Source organism: Elephantulus edwardii, unplaced genomic scaffold (genome assembly GCF_000299155.1).
Source record: "Elephantulus edwardii isolate Elephantulus edwardi_28Jun2011 unplaced genomic scaffold, EleEdw1.0 scaffold00113, whole genome shotgun sequence".
NCBI classification, from domain to species: domain Eukaryota; kingdom Metazoa; phylum Chordata; class Mammalia; order Macroscelidea; family Macroscelididae; genus Elephantulus; species Elephantulus edwardii.
This window is the reverse complement of record NW_006399863.1, coordinates 7315547-7335955: the sequence shown is the minus strand read 5'-3', so window position 1 is coordinate 7335955 and position 20409 is coordinate 7315547. Positions and strand designations below refer to the sequence as shown.

General features: G+C 40.0%; 1 protein-coding gene across 1 annotated transcript in view; it reads left to right on the top strand.

Moving 5' to 3' along the window:
• The window catches only part of CACNA2D3 (calcium channel, voltage-dependent, alpha 2/delta subunit 3), a 1138585-nt gene that overhangs the window by 327375 nt on the left and 790801 nt on the right, over window positions 1-20409 (top strand). Inside the window, exon 4 of the mRNA XM_006892223.1 lies at window positions 19117-19176. Within this exon, the coding sequence (XP_006892285.1) occupies window positions 19117-19176 (60 nt within the window). The remainder of the gene's footprint in view (window positions 1-19116; window positions 19177-20409) is intronic.

The following is a 20409-nucleotide window of genomic DNA, read 5'->3' as shown; positions in this document are numbered from 1 at the left end:
GAGATTTTTTTATTATTTCATATTTGTGAAAGTTTACAAATCATGCCATATTGTCATTCAATCATTCATACACCTTTTATAATATTAATTATAATTGATTAATTACAGTGTCTAATCAACCCCTTATTTTCTCTTGCCTTTCTCTTCACCCACCTGATCTTTCCATTTTTTTCAGAAGCACCAACAAGGAGCAGTTTTTCTAAAAAAGCACATAAGACTGCTACTGCTCCTAGCACATCAGACATGAGATGTTTGGGTTTAGTACCTACCTCTTATCACCATGGAGATGGAGACCAGGCATTCTCCAAGTGGCCTCTGAGCCTGAAAAGGAGATGGCTCGTCAGTGGAAAATATCAGACAATCATCATCCTTCAGATTGTTCTATATTATTCTCCAAAGATTGATTTTTCCACCCAGGTTCTTGGGATAGGCAGTGAGTTGTGACCAGAGCATCAGTCTCTGTTTCTCTCGTGCTGTAAATACACAACAGGCATGCCTTCTCACACCATGTAGAAGAGAATGTGTAAAGCTTTTCTGGTCTAGCTCTTGTGGCCTCTGTTTACATCAGGTTTAAAAAAAAAACACAAACTAATGAACAGACAGTTGGACTCCAATCAAGACACTGTGGGCTCACTTACTTGGTGGTTAGATTTAAAATACTTGGCTTCAGGGCTAGTCAGGACCACTCCTCATGGCTGTGGCCCCAGAGTCATTTATTACTACAGATGTAAGCTTGAATCTTTGGCCCAAGTTTTCCTGACTATTTAACCATATGAGAGTACTTTGAGTTATTTCCTAGCCCCCAATATTCACTCGCTGTGTAACTTTGGGGTCATCCTTTCACCTCATTCAGCTGATTTTCTCATCTTAACATTGGGGAGGTGGTAGCTTCCCCAGGTCTTATTGTGCAGCTTGAGTGGACACATCTGTATAAAGTGGTTGGCTTTGACAGTGACTTTGATCATGTTCATTCCTGTATTTTACATTTTTAAGGGGTTCTTTCAATTCTTCCAAAGCCATTGAACTCCTTTTGGAAAATTAAAGGGAAATTCAAAAAATGACAGGGTCCAAATATATTTGATTTATTAGTTCAAACTGTGTGGAATTGCTGATAAACAGCTGCCTTTTTTAAACTCAAGAGATTTTTAGGATTCATCCTGTTTCTTTTTGTGTGACTGTTTCCCATTAAAAGAAGGGGAAATCAGGTAGTCAAACATGGAATGTCTGTGTGTTGTACTGAAACAAAAATTCCGTTTTGCTTGGTCATATAAAAGCACCAATAACATCCAAAAATCCCAGCTACTGGGAGTGGATGGTTTGGAGGGATGTGAATACAAATGCATCTGGAGGCTGTGCAGGGTAAACCCAGTGTACGTACAAGACCTTGCATAGACATCCTGATGGAATTTAAGTTTTCTGCATCAGTTTACTTTAACATAAAATAAATTGAGCCTTCCTTCACTTAAAATAATTCATGAAATCCTTTACCACTAGTATTTGCTCACAGGTCTGCTGATTTCATTGAAACTGTGAAATAAAGTTATCATTAAGGATTGACAAATGAAAAGAGAGAGCTGAGAGAGGAAAGTATACAAATAACGTTCCATAAAAGTTCCAACCAGATATGCCCTTTTCAGTTCATTAGCTGGACACAGTAAGCAGGAGAGCTGGCTTATCCCTTAAAGCTAACTTCTCATCGTTGGAAATTATAAAGACTGTTAAATCTGTTTCTGAAAAGTAGTAATGCCATTTTTTTTTAATGAAGGAGGAATATATAAGAATTAGAAGGCTGTGCAGAGGTAACTCGTGGTTGCTGTGATGCTGAAGACTGTGACAGTGATGTGCCAGTTGTGGTAATAGGTACCCATGGTGGACAGTGTTGGCTGGAGTTTCCTGACTAAAACAAGCCTTGAAGCAGGAGCAGCGTCCACTTCCGAAATGGCTTGCCTCCGGAAACTCTATGTACGAACAGTGCTCAGGCCGCTCGTTCATAGGGTCGCTATGAGTCGTCTCCAACTCAGCGGCACCTAACAACAACAAAAACAAAAGGAAAAAGTAGTAAGAAATTAATTTAAGGTACAGACACTTCAGTTAGAGCCTAGTCTGTTAGCTTAACCAGATCCCAAGGTATGGAGAAGTTCAAGTGCACTGAATCATGTCACCAGCATTGATATGTTTGTTTAAGACAGTAGTCTTATTGTTAAGTGTTTGGCTGGGTTGAGTCTGGACTTTGATTTCTACGTTGAGTAGGAAAGCCAGAATCAGAAGCCCATTGCTGTGGAGTCACTTCTGATCCATAGTGACCATTTGTAAATCTTTAGGTGAGTAGACGGCTTCATCCTTCTACCTTGGAGTGGCTGGTGGATTCAAACCGTTGACCTTTTGGTTTTGGTTAGCAGCCAAGCACATAATCCACTATGCCATCAGAGTTGCTTACAAATATCCTAAACTCAGGAAGTGCCATGATCACAGAAGACGGTCACCTATAGTCTCAGCAGCCTACCTGACAATGTAGGGAATTCTTGGAAGGATACCTGGATGACTCTGGCAAAAGCTGGCTGCCATCTTCAGATGCCCACGTATCGGCTCTATGCTTCAAAGCTCATTTGGAGACTAGCTGGTGAGAGAGCCTAGAATGTGCAGCTTAGAAGCTTGCAGCCCCTGCCACAGCCAGGGCAGCTTAAGTGGAGTTGAAAAGCAGCAGACAATATCTAAGATGAGTTTGTGATCTTTAGTGGTCACATATGATAGAATTTAAATATTTTTTTAATGTCTGGTATTTTTTTTTTTATTTTCTTGGTATTACTATGACATTTCACTAAATCTCTGTTCTTATGTCTTCTTGAGCACCACCTCTGACCATTCCTGGACATCTGGGAAGCCAGGCCAGCCCTCTTCCTCATTGTTCTGCCACTTCTATACGCATTCCTTCTTGGATAGTGTTAGATGCCTAGTTGAGGTCAGCCTTTAATAAGCATTTGATCATTTTATAATTTAGATCCCTTTAAAGATAGTTAGCTTCTTAGAGTTCCCCAGCCTCCTCTTTCATTTTTGTCCTTCCCTTTTCCACTTCACATATCCCTGCACCCGAGCCTATTTGTAATTCCTGAGTCTACGATGCCCTGCTTAGCCTCGGGCTCTGTACATGCAGTTCTCTCATCCTCTTTTCTGCACTCTTACCTTTCAGGTCTCAATTTAAATAAGAATCCTCTACCTTGGACCTCTTTAGTGCATTGCCTTTGAGTAGATTCAGACTCAGAACAGCCCAACAGTACAGAATAAAACTGCACCATAGGGTTTCCTCAGTTATTCACAGGGATCTCACATACTTTGGGCAAGTTGTCCAGAAGTGCAAGTCCCCACAGAAGGACATCACACTTGGAAATGTGGAGGGTCAGAGAAAGTTAGATTGACACAGAGACTGCAGCAGTGGGCTCAAACGTATCAGCATGTGAGCATGGTGCTGGCTAGGGCAAGTTCAGTTCTGTCATTCATACGATAGCTATAAGGTATAGTCGACTTGACAGCACCTAACAACAACATAGTTTCCAAGGCTGTAAATCTCTGAAGGAACTGACTGACATCTCAGTTTCCCACTGAGTGAGAGATGGGCTTAGTCAATCCACCTGTAAGCATGCAGTTAAGTAAGTCAAGTACTTAACTGCTTGCACCACCAGGTCTGCTTTTATCCTGTTAAAAGTTCAACTCATTGCTGTTGAATCTGATCCAACTCATTGCTGACCATCCTTTGAGCTGTCAGTCATGCCAGAGGAGCTTGCCCATCATCCCCTGTAGCGCTGCTTGTCAATTTGAGTCTTCAGAGAGGTACAGCATTTAGGGTATCAGCATATCTCCCTATAGACTCTGATACCAGAGCCTCCTGCTGTACCCCACTAGCCTGATCTAATTGATCCCTTACTGGGCTTCTGTAATATCTCTTCTTCCTTCCTCTGTAGCCCTTTCATATTGACTGCACCTTTAGTCCTCCATAAACTATAATATCCACGAGGTCAGCCTCTCTCTGTCTTACAAGTTCTCCAGAGTAAAAGATTTTTGTGTTAAACTTCTTAATTATGGGATACCACTGTTAAATGTTTTAAGCTCTCAGAAAGAGAGGTCCATCAGTGACCCAGATCTCCTGATGACATCTCCTGTTTTCTCACCTGATAATAGCATCTGGAGTGAATGATAGGTATGATTTAAATTGTTCCAAGACTGTATTTTAAGTACCACAGAAGCCACCATATTTTGAGGTTGGCTGGGAATGGTGTCCCAGAGGAAGAGTTATTTGATAGGAACATCTTCGGCCAAGAGAACAGTGAGGGTAGTAGAGATGAGTTTTTGGTGCTCTGGGGCCAAAAAATGTCTGGAAGTCCAGGGATAATGGGAGCTGAGGGGAGAGCCTGGGAATAAATGGTCTGGCCATGAAGGATTTAGGAGTCATGGATGATTAACGGGGAATCGTTGCAAGATTTTAAACAGAGAAATTATTCCATCAGAAATATTCTTAAAAGCCTCCTCTGGCAGCTATGTAGAGAGAATGGGCTTTAGGTGTCTGAGTTCAAGCTGGAGGCCACTTATGAGGAGAAATGACTGTGCCTTTGACTAGGGTTATAACGGGGGAGGCAGGGAAGGAGGGGAGAAAAGTGGAGAAACAGAATATTTCCAAGAAGGAGTTCACTGATGGACTGATATATTTGTGGAACAATAGCATTAAAGTGGTTTCCCTACTTTGATGTTATGTACCATTGAGTGGGAACAGACTCATACCTGAGCCCCCAGCTACTTTTCAAAGCCTGTGAATCACGAATCACACAGAAGTTTGCCCATCTTTTTCTCATGATACAACTGGTGGATTCGAACTGCCTGCCTTTGCATTGACAGTGACACTCTTTACTCATCAGAGCACCAGAGCTTCCCAACTTTAGTCTCTCTTTGTTTCAGGTATATCCCCTTCTAAATCAGGAGTGGCATCCACTGCCTAAATAGCATGCCTCCGGAAGCCCTATGAACTTTGATAAATGTTGGTAGTTGTAGAGGGGCTTCAAGCCTTTTGTCCATAGGGTCATTATGAGTCATGCTCAACTCAAGGCAGTCAACAGCAACAACAACAACAACAACAACAAATCATTCTCAAATTAATTATAAAGATTAAAGTTATATATAAAAACTGTAAAAAAAAGATTAAAGTTATAATTCTGATGATGTTACTCTTTATTTGCAGTCAGACTTCTCTTCAGCACCTGTGGTCCAGAGGACACAGTGCCGTTAATCCCAGCATAACCTCGCTCGCCTGAACTCCACATGGCCACTTTTTTACATCTTTTCCCCACTCCTTTCCCCCCAACTCTTCACCTATACCCTTCCTCCTCCTCATTCTGGGTGAACATACTGCACTGGTATCTTGAGGTTTTGCTAGTCTTTCTAGATGGAACCTCATCATTTCCTCCTGCTATGTGATTCACTTCTTGTCATCTGTCGCTTGGTCACTTGGCCTCCTGCACACTGGTCACTCTCATGGAGCTATCTGCTGCCTGATTTGAGCTGTTGTAACACTTCAGTCTCTCTTCCCTTTATTTCCCCCCCCCCTCTGCAAAGTTAATGTGTTATCTGGATTTTCCTCTGTAAGGTGGTTGTGAGAATTGACTGGGTTGAAAGACTAAGGAGCAGTTTGGCCTCTATGAAGTCTGGAATTCAGGAAATGTCTGGTTATTATCTTCTTATGGCCCTACAATTATAGCCAACATCACATTGCCTAATTAATTGCCTATCCCCTCAACTAGACTATGATGTATTGATCATATTCATATCCTAATCACTTTGCATAACTCTCATAATTAATCAACATTGTCATCAAGAAAAATAAGTCAAATGAATATACATTTACTGTGTGCCAAGAACTGTAGTCCATGGTACTGGTCTGGATGTATTGGAACAAAGATGCAAATTCAGATTGTCTGACCGCAGAGACTGCTCTCTGGATCAACATCATATGTTCCCTTCCAAGCTGAAACTGCCTAGCAAATATTTGGGTGGATGAAGGAAAGAAAAGAACAAAGCGAGAATTGGAATGGCATTTTTCTGCATCAAATTTAAAACCAAGCAAAGCTAAATCTTGAGAAGTTTAAATCTAAATTGACAAAGGAATTGCTCCACATTATTTCATTTTCAATGAGGCAGAAAAATTCCCTCTCCTGTCATGACTGCGGCTTGGGGGTAGGAGCTACCCACTGTCCTTGCTGCTGTGTTCAGTACCTCAAAGGTGCCATCCGTCAAAGGAGCTGGCTTTGGCCAACAGCTGAATTTCTATGTTTGTGCCATTCTGAGGACATCTGTCAAACCTTTCGATAGAGGTCCCTGTCTCATTCCATTTTCAGGCTCACTGATCACAGATTTTTGCCACTGAAGCTTAAAAAGGACTGAAGAGAGTGGTAGATGCTGGAAAAAACAGTTCTTAAGGAACAGGTGCACAGCCTTGTGTTTAGAACACAAGGTTTGGAGTCCTTTCTCTGGCAGCAGAATTCACTTTCACATAACCTCCATGTAACTGTGAACTTGGAAAGTTGTTCCAAGTTGTCCCCATATGAGAGTCAGCCGTGGGAGGCACAGACTGTCAAGTTTCCTTGTTCCAATCAAGCTGTTTTATGCCAGAAAAATCTTGTCTCCTCTTATGCCTCCATCAGAGTAATATTTTACACTTGTGTAGAACCCTTTAGGAAATGTTTTATGTGAGCATTCTCATCAAATTCACATGCTGTGGTAGAGGGTGATGATACTATTATTGTAGTTCGTCATATAAGAAAACTAAGATTCAGGGAATTGACGATTTGTCTGGTCGACCTCCAGAATTGAAGATTTACCTGATCAACCTCGATTCCAGCTTTTGTCCTTGGGTTTCAACCTGATTTTACTGTACCAAAATCTTTTTGAGGGATAATCTTAAATTATCTATTTCTTGGGGTTCCCACATAGTACCTAATGGAATTCATTTATCTGAGTGATTCTCAACAAGTATTTGTTGCATTATTTCATTGAACTTGTAAGAGAAAGATGGTCAGTCTCCTGCCATGCAATATATAGCTGTGGAAATCTGGGGGAGGGTCAGATGTGAGTCAGTTCTAACTTGACAGCATTGAGGGTTTTAACATTAAACTGAAGTGCGAGAAATCTTATTACTCCAAATAGCAATGCAAATTCTCTCTGTAGAACAAGCTTTTTCCTCAGGACCAATGCCTTGCTTGTTGACTTGGCTGTGCCTTATCTGTCTTTATCTGGGAATGGTGTTCATATCTTCTTTGGCTGTTTCAACAATATCTTCCAAGCTCTATCAGTGTAAGTTCAAGCAACACCTTCTTATTGTGCACTGGAGATGACACAATTAAGGAAGGAAGAGATGACACAATTAAGGAAGGACTAGATGAGAATTTTATTCACCGTTGTCGGAGCCCTCAGTAATATGCTGTGCCCATGTGGTGGAAACAAATGTTCCTCTTTCAGGCTGGCATAATGTCATAGCCCCCTGTTCATCCTCGATTATCCCCTCAGGAAATTAATGAGAGTTGCACTGCCCATAAAGGAAATAGCAGTTACTGGTGAACTGAGGACATTTTGCAAAGCTTCTGGCTAAATAGTCTTGATTTTAGTAATGAACTCTAAACCACCCCAGGAGGGCTACATAAGCAGGAGACAAGTCTAAAGGATTCTAGATCATTTAGAGAAAATGACTTGGGCTGTAACATAAGGTTAGCTTTTTGTTCTCCCTCCTCCTGAGCTGCTTGGGCCCTTGGGCAGCCCCTCAAGCAAAGTTTGATTATTTCTGTTTTCAACAGCTTTGCAAATGCTTCACCTCGGCACATATAACCCCAGAGGTAGTGTTAAGATGGCTTTGGTTTGGAAATAGGCCCTCTATATTTGTAAGTATTAATTTAACCTGTTTCAAATTGATAAAGGATATCTCCTAGAGAGAAGCAGAACTATTTAAAGAACATAGCATCAGGACTAGTGGAAGACTCATAAAGAACCTGTTATGAAGATATAGCCTTGGTGGCTGAGGCTAACAAGATTGAAGCCCTTACTGATGAAGATCAAAGATTATAGCCTCATCATGAATTGAACCTTGACATAAAAAGAAAATCCTCACTACTGACTTTACTCCATATACAAAAACCAACTGGTGGATCATGGACCTAGGACTAAAACCAAGAACTGTAAACGTCATTAAAGAAAAGCTTGGAAGAACTTTAGTAGTCCTAATCCACAACATAAAGAGTCTTCCAAGTATTCTGAAAAATTTACAACCAGGAGAAGATAAAATAGGTGAATGGGACCTTCTAAGAATCAAATCCCTATGCGCGTCCAGAAACTTCTCTAACAGGGTACAAAGGGAAGCCACAGACTGGGAAAAAGTGTTTGGTAATGACATGTCAGATAAGGGACTTTTATCTAGAATTTATAAAATACTTGAGCACCAGGATAAAGGTGAATAATCCAGTTGAAAAATGGGCACAGGATATGAACAGACACTTCACCAAAGAAGACATGCAGATGGCCAATAAGCACATGAAGAAATGTTCAAAATCCCTAGCCCTGAGAGCTGCAAATCAATACCACTATGAGATATCATCTCACCCCGGTAAGACTAGCAAAACTTAACAGAACAGCAAGCAACAAATGCTGGCAAGGTTGTGGAGAGATTGGAACCCTTATTCACTGTTGGTGGGAGTGTAAAATGGTGCAACCATTGTGGGAAGCCGATGTGGCACTTTCTCAAAAAGTTGCAAATAGAGATACCATTTGACCCAGCAATTCCACTACTGGGAATATACCCTAAAGAGACCATAAATGACATCCAAGTAGATATATGTATACCCATGTTTATCGCGGCTTTGTTTATAATAGCCAGGAGTTGGAAACAACCTAAGTGCCCGTCAACAAATGAATGGGTAGAGAAGCTGTGGTATATTCGCACAATGGAATGCTATGCTGCATTGAAAAACAAGGAACTCATGCAATATTAATCAAAATGGGTGAACCTGGAGAACATTATGCTGAGTGAGGTATCTCAGTCACAAAGGGACAAATGCTATATGGTGCCACTGTTGTAGAATGAGGCTGGCATTGGGGTGGAGGTAAGACTGAGAAAAACTGGATGAATTATGTTTATTGCATTGTCTATGGGGGAGAGAATAGTTTAAAAGTATTATATTTTAGGGCATTATGTTTATCATAGGAGTACGCAATGAGGGTTGCAGAGTGGATTATATTTGGGGGTAGGGGGTGGGGTTTGGGGAGGTGCGGGGGGATTGTGTACCAATGAGGGAGTTTTTCTTTTGCTTTTCAAGGAGAGGAGCAAATGGGGGGGAGGGGGGGGAGGGGGGGTGGGCGGGGAGAAGGGTGCAACAATGAATGAAATTCCAAAATCTCTGTAGATGTTCATTGAAATGAAAAATAAATACATTAATAAATAAAAAAATTATAAAAGCAACATAATGGTAAATACTGAAAATTGAAGTTGTAAAGGATTTGATTTTATTTGGATCCGTAAACAATGTCCGTGGAAGCAATATTCTAGAAATTAAATGTTGGGTAATTAGATTAAATGTTGGGGAAATCTGCTATAAATGGCCTCTTCAAAATGTTAAAAAGAGAAAATGTCACCGGGAGGCCTGTGGTGCACTAGAACCAATCCATAGTGTTTTCAGTTGTAAAAGTTGAACAAAGAATAATGAAGACTTAGGAATCTGTGCCTTTGAATTATGGTTTGGCAAAGAATATTGACTGTACTACAGACTAGGTTAGTCTATACTATGGCTGTATCCTTTCTCTGCACCTATTCAATCTGTATGCTAAGCAAATCATTTAGAGAAAGAAGAGTGTGGTATCAAAATTGGAAGAAGACTCATCAACAACAGCATTATACAAATGACACATTTGCTTACAGAAAGTGGAGGATTTGAGGTGCTTGCTGCAGAGGACCAAGGACTGCAGCCTTTGATATGAATTACATCTCAACATCAAGAAAAGTCCTTGTCATTGAAACAATAGGCAAAATCATGCATAGAAGGAGCAAAGTTTGACCTTTTCAGTGATGTCATCCTGCTTGGATTTATCATCAGCACTCTTGATAATTGCAGGAGATAAGGAGACCTATGGCATTGGGAAATTCACCTGAAGAGTGATGATGTCCATTTAAAGACCAAAGAGCACCTGATTCAAGTCACAGTCTCTCCAGTCATCTGCTGTGCATAGGAGAGTTAACAGTGAATAAAAATGACACAAGAGGACTTTATGCCTTTGAGTTGTGGTGTTGGAGAGGAGTGTTGACCATTGCGTGGCCTACCAAGAGAACCAACAAGTGTGTCTTGGAGAAAGTGCAACCAGAGTGCTCTTTGGAGGCAAGGACAGCAAAGCTTCATCTCTCATACTTTGGACATGTTGTTAGGAGAGGATTTTCCTTGGAGAGGAACATCATGCATGGCAACATGGAGAGTCAGCAAAAGAGAGGAAGACCATCAAAGAAATGGATTGGTAGTGCCTGCGACCATAGGCTCAAGTGTGTCAGGTATAACAGTAACACAAGATGGGATGAGGTTCAGATCTGTTGTTTATAGGATTTCCATGAGTCATACCTGACGGCACTGAACAACAGCAGCAGCAGTGTGGACTGCCAGAAGGACAAATAGATCTGTAGTGGTCCTTAGAAGTCACAGTGATGGGACTTTGTCTCCTGTACTGTGGACAAGTGGAACCAGTCCTTGGAGAAGAGCATCATACTTGATGAGGTAGTGAGATCAATACAAATGAAGTAGACCCTTAGCAGGATGAATTGATAAGGTGACTGCAGCACTGGGTTCAAACATAGGCGCGATTCTGCCGATGGTGCAGTGGTTTGTTCTGATGTACATGGGGTCGCTGTGAGAACTGACCCAGGGTCACGCAGCAACAACATCTCCCTGGGAAAGAAAGAGAATGTGTTATATCGATTGCAATCCTGTAAACTATTGAGTGACTTTGTCTTGCAAAAAGGCTAGTGTAGCCTCTACAGTGTGAAGGAGGGAGGAAGGGAGCATAGTTACAGGGAGATGAGAAAAATCTCGCTGCATGTACACAAGAGGCGCTTGCTCTATTGTTCTGTTACCTCCTTTCTCTGGAAACTTTATAGATTAGCTTTTATAATCCACTTTGAAATGTTTGCTGTCTTTAAAGCAGAAGCAATCTCCGCAGCTTTCAGACAGAAGGTCATTTTGTACAAAGTGCTCATTCGTGTGCGACAAAGCGTATTTCTTCTACAGGAACAAAGAAATAATGAAGGCTTCTTAAAAGCTGATTTTCTTTAAAGAAGCGATCATCTTGATAGTCGGTGATTTATATGTGTCATTTCTATTGGACTTGAAAAGTAACAAATATTTGTATCAATAAGAATTAGTGAATATTATTAAACTCTCAGACATGACTCTAACTGCAGTTTCAGAACTTTGAGGTAGGAGGGAATGAAGGCTTGGTGGTGTTACTATTTCTTTCTTCATGTTACTGTTTTGTTGTCTTGCCTTTTTCCTCAAGTCATCCAGGCCACAGTTTGGCCTCTGTACTTAGAAGTCCTTGAGCTATAGCCCTTCTGAACTCCAGTTGCTGTTTCCAGAACATTCTCATACCTCCAAAATGTCACATGAAATTCAGCTTTTATTGCCAGAAATGGATTTTCAATAATTCTCCTGTCTCTGAGAGTCCTGTTCTCCTTTGAGGCTCAGCTTAAGTGTAACTCCTTCTGGGAGCTTCCTTGGCCTCTTTACAATGCTGTTTGACTCCTATTTTCCCAGCGATAGCACTTCCTCTTTGTAGTAAAGCATTCACTTTCCTTCTGTGTGTCTCTTGCCGTCCTGTAAACCACCTCACAGTGCTCTGGTTCACAGACGGTACAGTCCTCTACTTTGGGGCATCAACTACTCCAGCTCAAAAGCAACAGATTTAAATACAGCATAGTCTACCCTGTCAGCTACTGATGAACACTCCAATCTTAAAAACAGAAGGTAAGGAATGCAACACTAGGAGTAAGAATGCAGATTTCATCATCTTCCATTGGTTTCTGAATGACGAGCTCTGAATATGATGGTTTAGGGTTTTTTGGGGTTTTTTTTTGTTTGCTTAGATATAATTTTTGATACAAGAAAGAAAGGTTAGAAATGAAATTGGGGGCAGCAATCTAATTTGTCCAGGTTCCTGGGAATATCTTTTGATGTGCTTATAACCCCCTTTTTGAGGTCAGAGAATTTTCATTTCATTTCTGGGACTGTTGAAAATGAAATCTGTGTTGTGAAGAAGACTCATACCTCACCCTTACTTCTGTAGGATGTCAGCATCTTGAGTTTAAGTCGGCCAGGCAACATGGTGGCTTTACCCCCAGGATACAGACTGATTCACAAAATGTGAACCTTCTTCACCAATGTCTAGCCCTTAAAATGAAAGTCAGTGCATTTAATGTAAGGAAAAAAGTTGAGCCATCCCATCGTAGGTATGTGTGGTTGTGGTAGTAATTACTAGGTAATACTTGTTGTTTCATGACTTGGTTGTTTTAGAAGTAGGGTCTCTTGTTCACAATTCACTAGCTAGCACCAGGTTTAGCTTTTGTTGTTGCGTACCGTCAAATGAGAACCAACCCATAACTGACCCTGCAGCAGATTTTCAGAGGCAGTAAGTTGAGTGGGAGCAGGCTATCAGCTAGTAGATTTGAACTATGTATCTTTGTGTTGGCAGTTCAGTTTCTTACCACTAAGCCACCAGAACTCAGTTTGTCTTTAATGTAACCCTAGTCTGTTAATGATCATAAATTTTCTTTAGAGGTTCCCTACTTTAGATAAGCTTAAACTTTATTTTTGAAAGAAATTTTTATTCATTTCAGGAAAATGGTTCTAAAAATCCTTTTCATGAACTGTAAATATATTGCTATATAATGTTAAATAAAAGCCACTAATAATTAAGTGCCTTGAAATCTTTTGAGTCACCCATCTGGTTTACAAAGCAAAGTTTTTAACATTAATATGAGAAATAAAAATACCTTTCTTCTTTGCTCTTGTGTATGGAATTTATGTTTGTTTTGTTTTAAGGATTTATCTCCCATAACACTACCATTTTAGGAGTATCTATTTTTAAAACATTTACTTATACACAATTTGCTCATTCTAATAGAATCAGCAGGAGCCCAGTAATAAGTTGCTTTTGTGGTATTATCACGTTTCCCCATTACTTTTTCCACCTCTCAACACAATTTTTTTTTCCTTGCTGTCTTTCTTCTGCTAAGCTGTAATGACCAGGAACAATAAGAAAGAAAATAAAGTATGATCAGGTGCAGACAAAAAGAATTTTTATTCAGTTTTTTTTTTGTTTTGTTTTGTTTTTTATTGTGACTTGGTAGCTTATTTTTCCCTTCTGGCCCATGAGAGACAGTTTGACCTTTGACCTCTCCACTGTCTTTAAGCCTGTCTTGATTTAAGTGTCATGGGAAAACAAAGGAGAAACTGTCCATTCTGAGGTGCTGGATATGTGGGGGACATTGTAACAAGAAATAAGATGTGATTTTAAGTGAAATGGCTCTAATCTCTGCTGTTCCTTCATCATGGCTCTAACTACTCTACATGGTCCTTGGCATTTAACATTTTTTATTTATAAAGATAGCTCTTGTTTTCGTTTATTTCACTAAAAGGGAAGCATGATTTAGGAATAAAGAGTCAGTAAAACGTGCATCTGTATGTGAATTACAACCTTTCATCTAGTAGGTGCTTTATTCAAAGGCCAGAGTGTACCTTCCGGTTTACTGAGTGAGAAAATCATTTGGGACCACAGGGCTGAGACCTGGGAGCAAAGCCCTGCTGCATTTCACTTCAGAGCTTAGTTTTCAGTGCTAGAAATGTCAATGTCATGTTTATTTCCAATGTTCAGTTTTAATTAAAAACCACATTCATGATTCTGTAATACCATCTGTAGATTGAAAAAGGAAATCCAATAAGAAAAAAATGAACTTATTAAAATGACACTGCCTTTCTAATAGATATAATCCACTGGTGATTCTTCCATGCTTTTTGGTGCTTTCTTATGGAGGAATTAAAATATTAACACATTTAAATTGATTTTTCTTCAGTTGCAAGTGATAAACATTTTTAAAGCATTCTTCAGTTCATTTAAATGACATGTATAAGTATTTGTGTGGTGCTGAAGAACGATATTGAATATATCATGAACTGCTAAGAGAACAAACAGGTTTGTCTTGGAGAGGGTTAAACTGGGCTGCTCCTTGGAGGCAGGGATTCTGAAGCTTCATCTGACATATTTTGGACATGTTGCAAGGAGGGACCAGTCCTCCTTATGCTTGGGAGGGTAGAGGGACAGTACATGAGGGGAAGACCCTCAATGAGATGGATTGGCTCAGTGATGGGGTAATGAGGGTAGATGTGTTGGAGACATAGGTAGAGCAGGGTTTAGGTCTGTTATACATAGGGTCACTATGAGTCACAGGTGACTCAACAGCATGTAACAAAATAAGAACAGACATATTTGTCTATTTGTATATTTAGTCGAGTTTTATTTAGTTTTCAAGAGGAGACATTATAGACTGTTTTCTCCTGACAAACATCAGAGTATGAAGTTGAGTGGTCTTTGTGAAATAGTGATTTAATTGATTTTTATTTTATTAGCAGTGGATGCGTCTAGCCCAAGGTTTCCTTCCTAAATAATGCTCTATTAACTCACTTCTCTTTATAAAAGTATCTTAGAATAAAAATCAGAGATCTTTTTCTTCCTGTGATCATACTTCCTGCTCAGTACCATCATAACCGGTTCTTGGCGTCTTTCTTTCCCCTGAATTCTTCAGAGACTTAGATCTGCTTTCCTGTGACATCAGAAGGCAGGCTGAGATAACCCTGTCCGTGATGGATGGACTCCATGAAGGGTACATCCTTATGATGAGCCCTGTTTTACTGTAGTTCAGTAAACATCAGAGAGGATGTCTACACCTAAACATATTCAAAGTAGACACCTCTGATGTCTGTCCCTCCTTATTCTCAGTGGTCAGCTAAGGAGTGATGTGGGAGTGGGGATGTGGAAGACTTTCAAATGCTAAATTTGCATATGATGCCCCTCTATTAAAAAAAAGGACCTCTCCCTTCCTTCTCTTTTCTTGTATCTTTCCTAAAGGTTCAATAACTGGAAGGATATGAATGTTTTCTGAGTGTTTGTTATGTGCCGGTTACCTTATATATTTTATTTAATAAATGAAAATATGAAAAAAAAAAATAGCGCTGTTCCAGACTGTATCCAGTGAAATACCTAGGATATGTTTGCTGGTTTACAGCCTTTCCTTGAATCATATTTCCTAAAACTTTGTGGTGAACATGATGAGAATAAAATATTTTGGGAAACGAGAAATGTGTGAGATACAGCAAATTTGAAAAAAAGTTTATGTAAGAAATGTAATTTAAAAATGACATAAACACTGACTTGCCAGGTCCGCATTCTCCTACTGTACTCCGCTCAGTGTACGGTGTTCCGGTTCATCTTACGAGTGCTTGCTGCTGTTTTGTGCCATTGAGTCAGAACCAATTCATAGCTGACCTTCCGGAAGACGTTCAGAATCCATAAATCCCACAGATGGAGATTGTTCATCCTTCTCTCATAGAGCATCCAGTGGATTTGAACTGTGTGCCTTTGGTATTGCAGTGCAACTCCTTACCGTGAGGCCAACAGAGTTCTTAGTAGTTAGTTTCTGAGTGACTAATCTTAGTATGTTATTATGGCATTGCTTTCAGTTTGTTGTCTTCTTGTGTCTCAAACACTGTAATGCAATATTTATGATGAAAAAGCTTGAGCCCTTTTGTACAGTTACTGTGTCAATCTATCTAGTTGATGATTTTCTTTTACTACGCTAGAGATTAGCATTTCCTAGAAATTAGGAGTTATCTTGTCTTTTGCTGATCCCCCATCTTTGCCCGTATGATATTTTTTCCTAAGGACTGGTCCCTTCTAAAAACATGCCCAAAGTGTCTGAGGTGACCTTTTTGCCATCCATGTCTATAAGGGGCACCCTGGTGGCTCTTTCTCCAAGATGTACTTCTTTGTTTCTTTGGTAGTCCATAGATATTCAGGAGGTATTTGGTGCCCTTCTCCAACACAACTTAACAGGTATTGATTCTTCTTTTCTCTTCCTCATTTGTTGTCCAGCTTTCAGATGTGTAGCAAGTAACTGAAAAGAACTGTGCCTTGAATCAGGTGCCCCTTCATCTTTAAACTGATATGTATATAGTGTGTTTCAAACTTTTTTTTTGTTCTCTATTTCTCACCCCTCCATTTTATGCTTTTCTTTATAAAGAATTTGACAGGTGACAGTAACAAACGTGTGCATTTACAGATTTTTACAAAGGTAACTGAGATGCAAAACTTTGGAGAATGAAGGTTGGTGGAGCTCATTAAGCAAGGTGTCAAAAATGATGGAAGATCTGGGATGAGTGGTATTTTTACCAGTCCTGCTCACACTTTATCGACATTATAATGACATGGAAGGCTTTTCAAAAAGTTGTTGGGCCCCAATCCTAGAATTTCTGGCTGATTACTAGACCTAAAAATTTGAAAAATCGGATCTGAAAATTTGCATTTCTGATAAGTGTCAGGTGACACTGATGTCAAAGTTTCCATCTTGAGAGACAGGACTCCAGAGTCATGTCTTCAGGAGGAAAACGAGGCCCAGAGAAGGAAAAGAACTTGTCCACAATCTCACAACTACAGCTGGTTAGTGTCTCGAGTTGGAGCTGGCTCTTCTGCCCTTGGCCCTGCTGTGTTCCCCGAAGGTTTCTGCTTTAAGCAGAGATGGTCACCTTACTCAGCATCTGAAGGAGGTGTGCTTTGTCAGCCTCTCCCAGGTTCCTGTCTCTGGATACTGTCCTCTCTGTCCTTGGTCTTGGTATGTCATGTGGAGAGACAGGACTTCCATTATTTATGCTGCTGGGCCTAGAGTTACCCAAAGGAGCCCTGGCGATGTGATGAGGCACTTCACTGCTAACTAAAAAGTCTTTGGTTTGAACCCAGCAGCTGTTCTGAAGAAGACAGATGTGGCAGTTTGTCAGAAAAAGATTACAGCCTTGAAATCTGTAAGGGCAACTCTGCACTGTCCCTATTGAAACACTATGAGTTAGAATCTAGTCGTTGGCAAGGAAGCTGTGATGGTGTCTTTAGTGAATTTTGCTGTTAACTCAGTGGCTTCGTGGGAGAAAAATAGGCAGCCTCTTCCCATTGCAATTAATAGCCTCAGAAACCGGATGTTGGGTCTTTATGAGTCAGAGCAATTCAGCAGCAGTGAGTTTAAATTCAGTACTCCTCCCCTAATTGTCAGTGGGTGAAAATGACCTTAGAGTCTCTGTGTGGCACGCATGGTGAAGCACTTGCCAACCAACTGGAAGGCTGGCTGTTTGGACCTACCCGGAGATAATTCAAAAGTAAGTCCTAATGAACTGCTTTCAGACAGCAGTTCATTACAGAGTGTAGTTCTGCTCCGGAGCACCTGGGGTCACCACAAGTTTGAACTGATTTAATGACAGCTGATTTGGTTTTGGGTAAATGTACCCAAATCTGTTTAATTACCTTCATTTTCACGTGCAATTTAATAACTCTGACGTGGGACATTCGTCTCTCTGTCACCATTTAGAGATTAATATGAATATGCCACAATATAATCTGTCATCATTTCTCAAACATGGACTGTTACGCACAGGTTTATAAAGTGTCAAGAAAAAGCAAGTTAATGCACCATAAGATATAAGAGTAACCATTGGGAAAAATAGAAGTGATTGAGTTTTTACCTGGGCCTAACGGATTTGCTTTTTGATTTGATAAAAATGTAATAAAAATTTCATTAAGTTAGATGTTTCTGCAGCATCCTCTTGCCTATATATTATATATTCTCATGGTGGGAAATATTGTTGACAAATTCAAATTTAAAATAAAAAAATTATCTTATTATTGTGTGCTAATGAAGACATGCCATGAAGTTGTTTTCATGAGAATATAAATTACTACTTTTGCTAGCCATGTAAATGCAAACAAAAATTGTGTTTTGATGAGTACTGCTTAATGATTTAATTTCAGTGGTTTTCTGATTGGGATGCAGATTGTCAAATGGCATTGATGTTCCATAAAATGCAAATAAGTGTCACCTGATAATTACGAAGTAGGACTGGGTTCAGCAGTAATTGACTTTGAATGATTGAGGGAATGAAAATAAATGCTCCTTTTCCAAACCATTGGGCAAGAAAGTTAAAGCACTTAGACTTGGACTTAATTCAATTCAATGAATGTTGGCTGAGGGCCTTCTGTACCTAGGAACATGCTGTTCTGTGTTGGTTCTGAATTCAACACTGGATTCCAAGACTGGTGTCTTCATCTGCCTGTGCAATGCACTGCAGAACTTACATGCATTTATATACACATCTAGGGAGCTCTGGTAGCCTAGTGGTAAGAAATAGCATTTCAATGCCAAAGGCACGAGGTTCAAATCCAGTAGCTGCTCTATGGGAGAAGGAAGGGCAGTCTCCTCCCATGTGATCAGCTGTCTTGGAAAACCTGCTGGAGGTTCCAACTTGATGGTACATGACAACGACAGGGAGCTCTGGTACTGTGGTTCATGGGAAGTTGTGCTACAACCCAAAGATGGCAGCTCTCTGATGGTGCAAATTCACCAGCAGCTCTATAGGAGAAAGATGGACAATTGCTTCTGTTTGGTTTACAGCCCCCGGAAATCCCACTGATGTGTCAGCTCTGAATTGGTTCTGCCTTGATGCCATTGAAGGTGATAGACATATAACAACAGGAAAACTGATGAATGAATGGTGAAGGCTTAAGTATATTATTTTCACCATAAGTGATTCACCTGATACATTAATTTCCCCAGGTCTTTCAAAAGTTAAATTTGACACTGATGTGATTAAACTCACAGATAAGTAGATACTAGACTACATGGCACATCATAGACCCATATAAGGTGTTATTTTAAGACAATGGAGAAGCACCAGTCTCTTGGCATTGTAAAAATGGGGTTTAGGTCACACTTCTCATCCCTAATTTTGTCTCTTGTCTTTTCAGCGTCTTGTAGAGGCTGCAGAAGAAGCTCATCTGAAACATGAATTTGATGCTGACTTGCAGGTAACTGATTATATTTTGAGTCTGTGTTTTTGTGGATAACTGAAGGCTACCCAGCCTGTAGGAATAATAGGTTTTAGCAGTTAAGGAAAAAGGAAGATCTGGAGTCGAAATAAATGTGCCTTCAACCCCCCTTTTCTGAAAAGGCATGGTGGTATCTTCCAACCTTTTCCATCAAGTGTGAAACTACATTTCTTTCTACTCTTCGCCAGTGTTGAGAGACTGAAATCAGTAAACCGGTGACAATCTCCAGGGCCCTTAATAATTTGATAGTGTAGATAGCAAATATGTCCAAATCTCATACCTGGGTAGCATTCTGAAATACAAATGGATAAAAGCAGCATTTTCATGGATCCAACTTTGAATTGGGTGTTAATTATGTTTAAAAATGATACCGGTAACTCAGTGTTGAGATTTGACTAAGATATTTCTTACCATATAGCTCACACCTGTGTCTGATTGAGAAGGGTTTTGATATTGAAGGGCATAGAAAACATACTAAAAGGAAATTGAAGAAGTGAATAATACTTGAAGGTTCCTTTGAGTGCCTCTTGAAGGAAATTTTATTTCTCTTCTCACATTGAGCCCTGAGGCTTTTCCTCCCTACTGGCAAAATAAAGCACACAAACCTTATATTTTCTTTGCTTGAACTTAGCTCTTTCTATGACAGTTGGTCACAACTAGGAAGTAGTGTTTATTTTACTGTGGTTTTAAAATTATTATTAAAATAAGAATGATAAAGGAAGACCTAAATCTTTAAACACCAAAAGAGATGATTATACTGAGAACTGGATTTTTTTCCTGTGGATGTGCCTCCACCCACATCTGTTCTCATTTCCATTTGGATCTTTGTGGGGAAAGAGTGAAACACAAAATGGAATAATTGTGGGATGTTTATACAGGGCTGGCTTACAAATAGGTGGGCAGGATTGAGATATACCAGTAACTGGTAGTGTCTTCCCTGGGGGTTTATGTGATTCCTAGGCCTGAAGAAGCAGTGGGAGAGAGGGAGCAGTTTCTAGACTAGACAGGATAACTACCTAGAGATGGTATTTGATAATGGAATACAAACTGGTAAAGGTGGAATTTTGGTGATGATCAGTTTTATTCTCTTGTGTCCTGGTCTCTTGCTAGAATTCATCACTGGCAAAATATAGCTGAAGCCTGTTGATGCAGCTGATGCTGTTTAACCTACTGAGGCATCAAGCTGAGTGGAGAAAGGTCTAGAGATTAAAC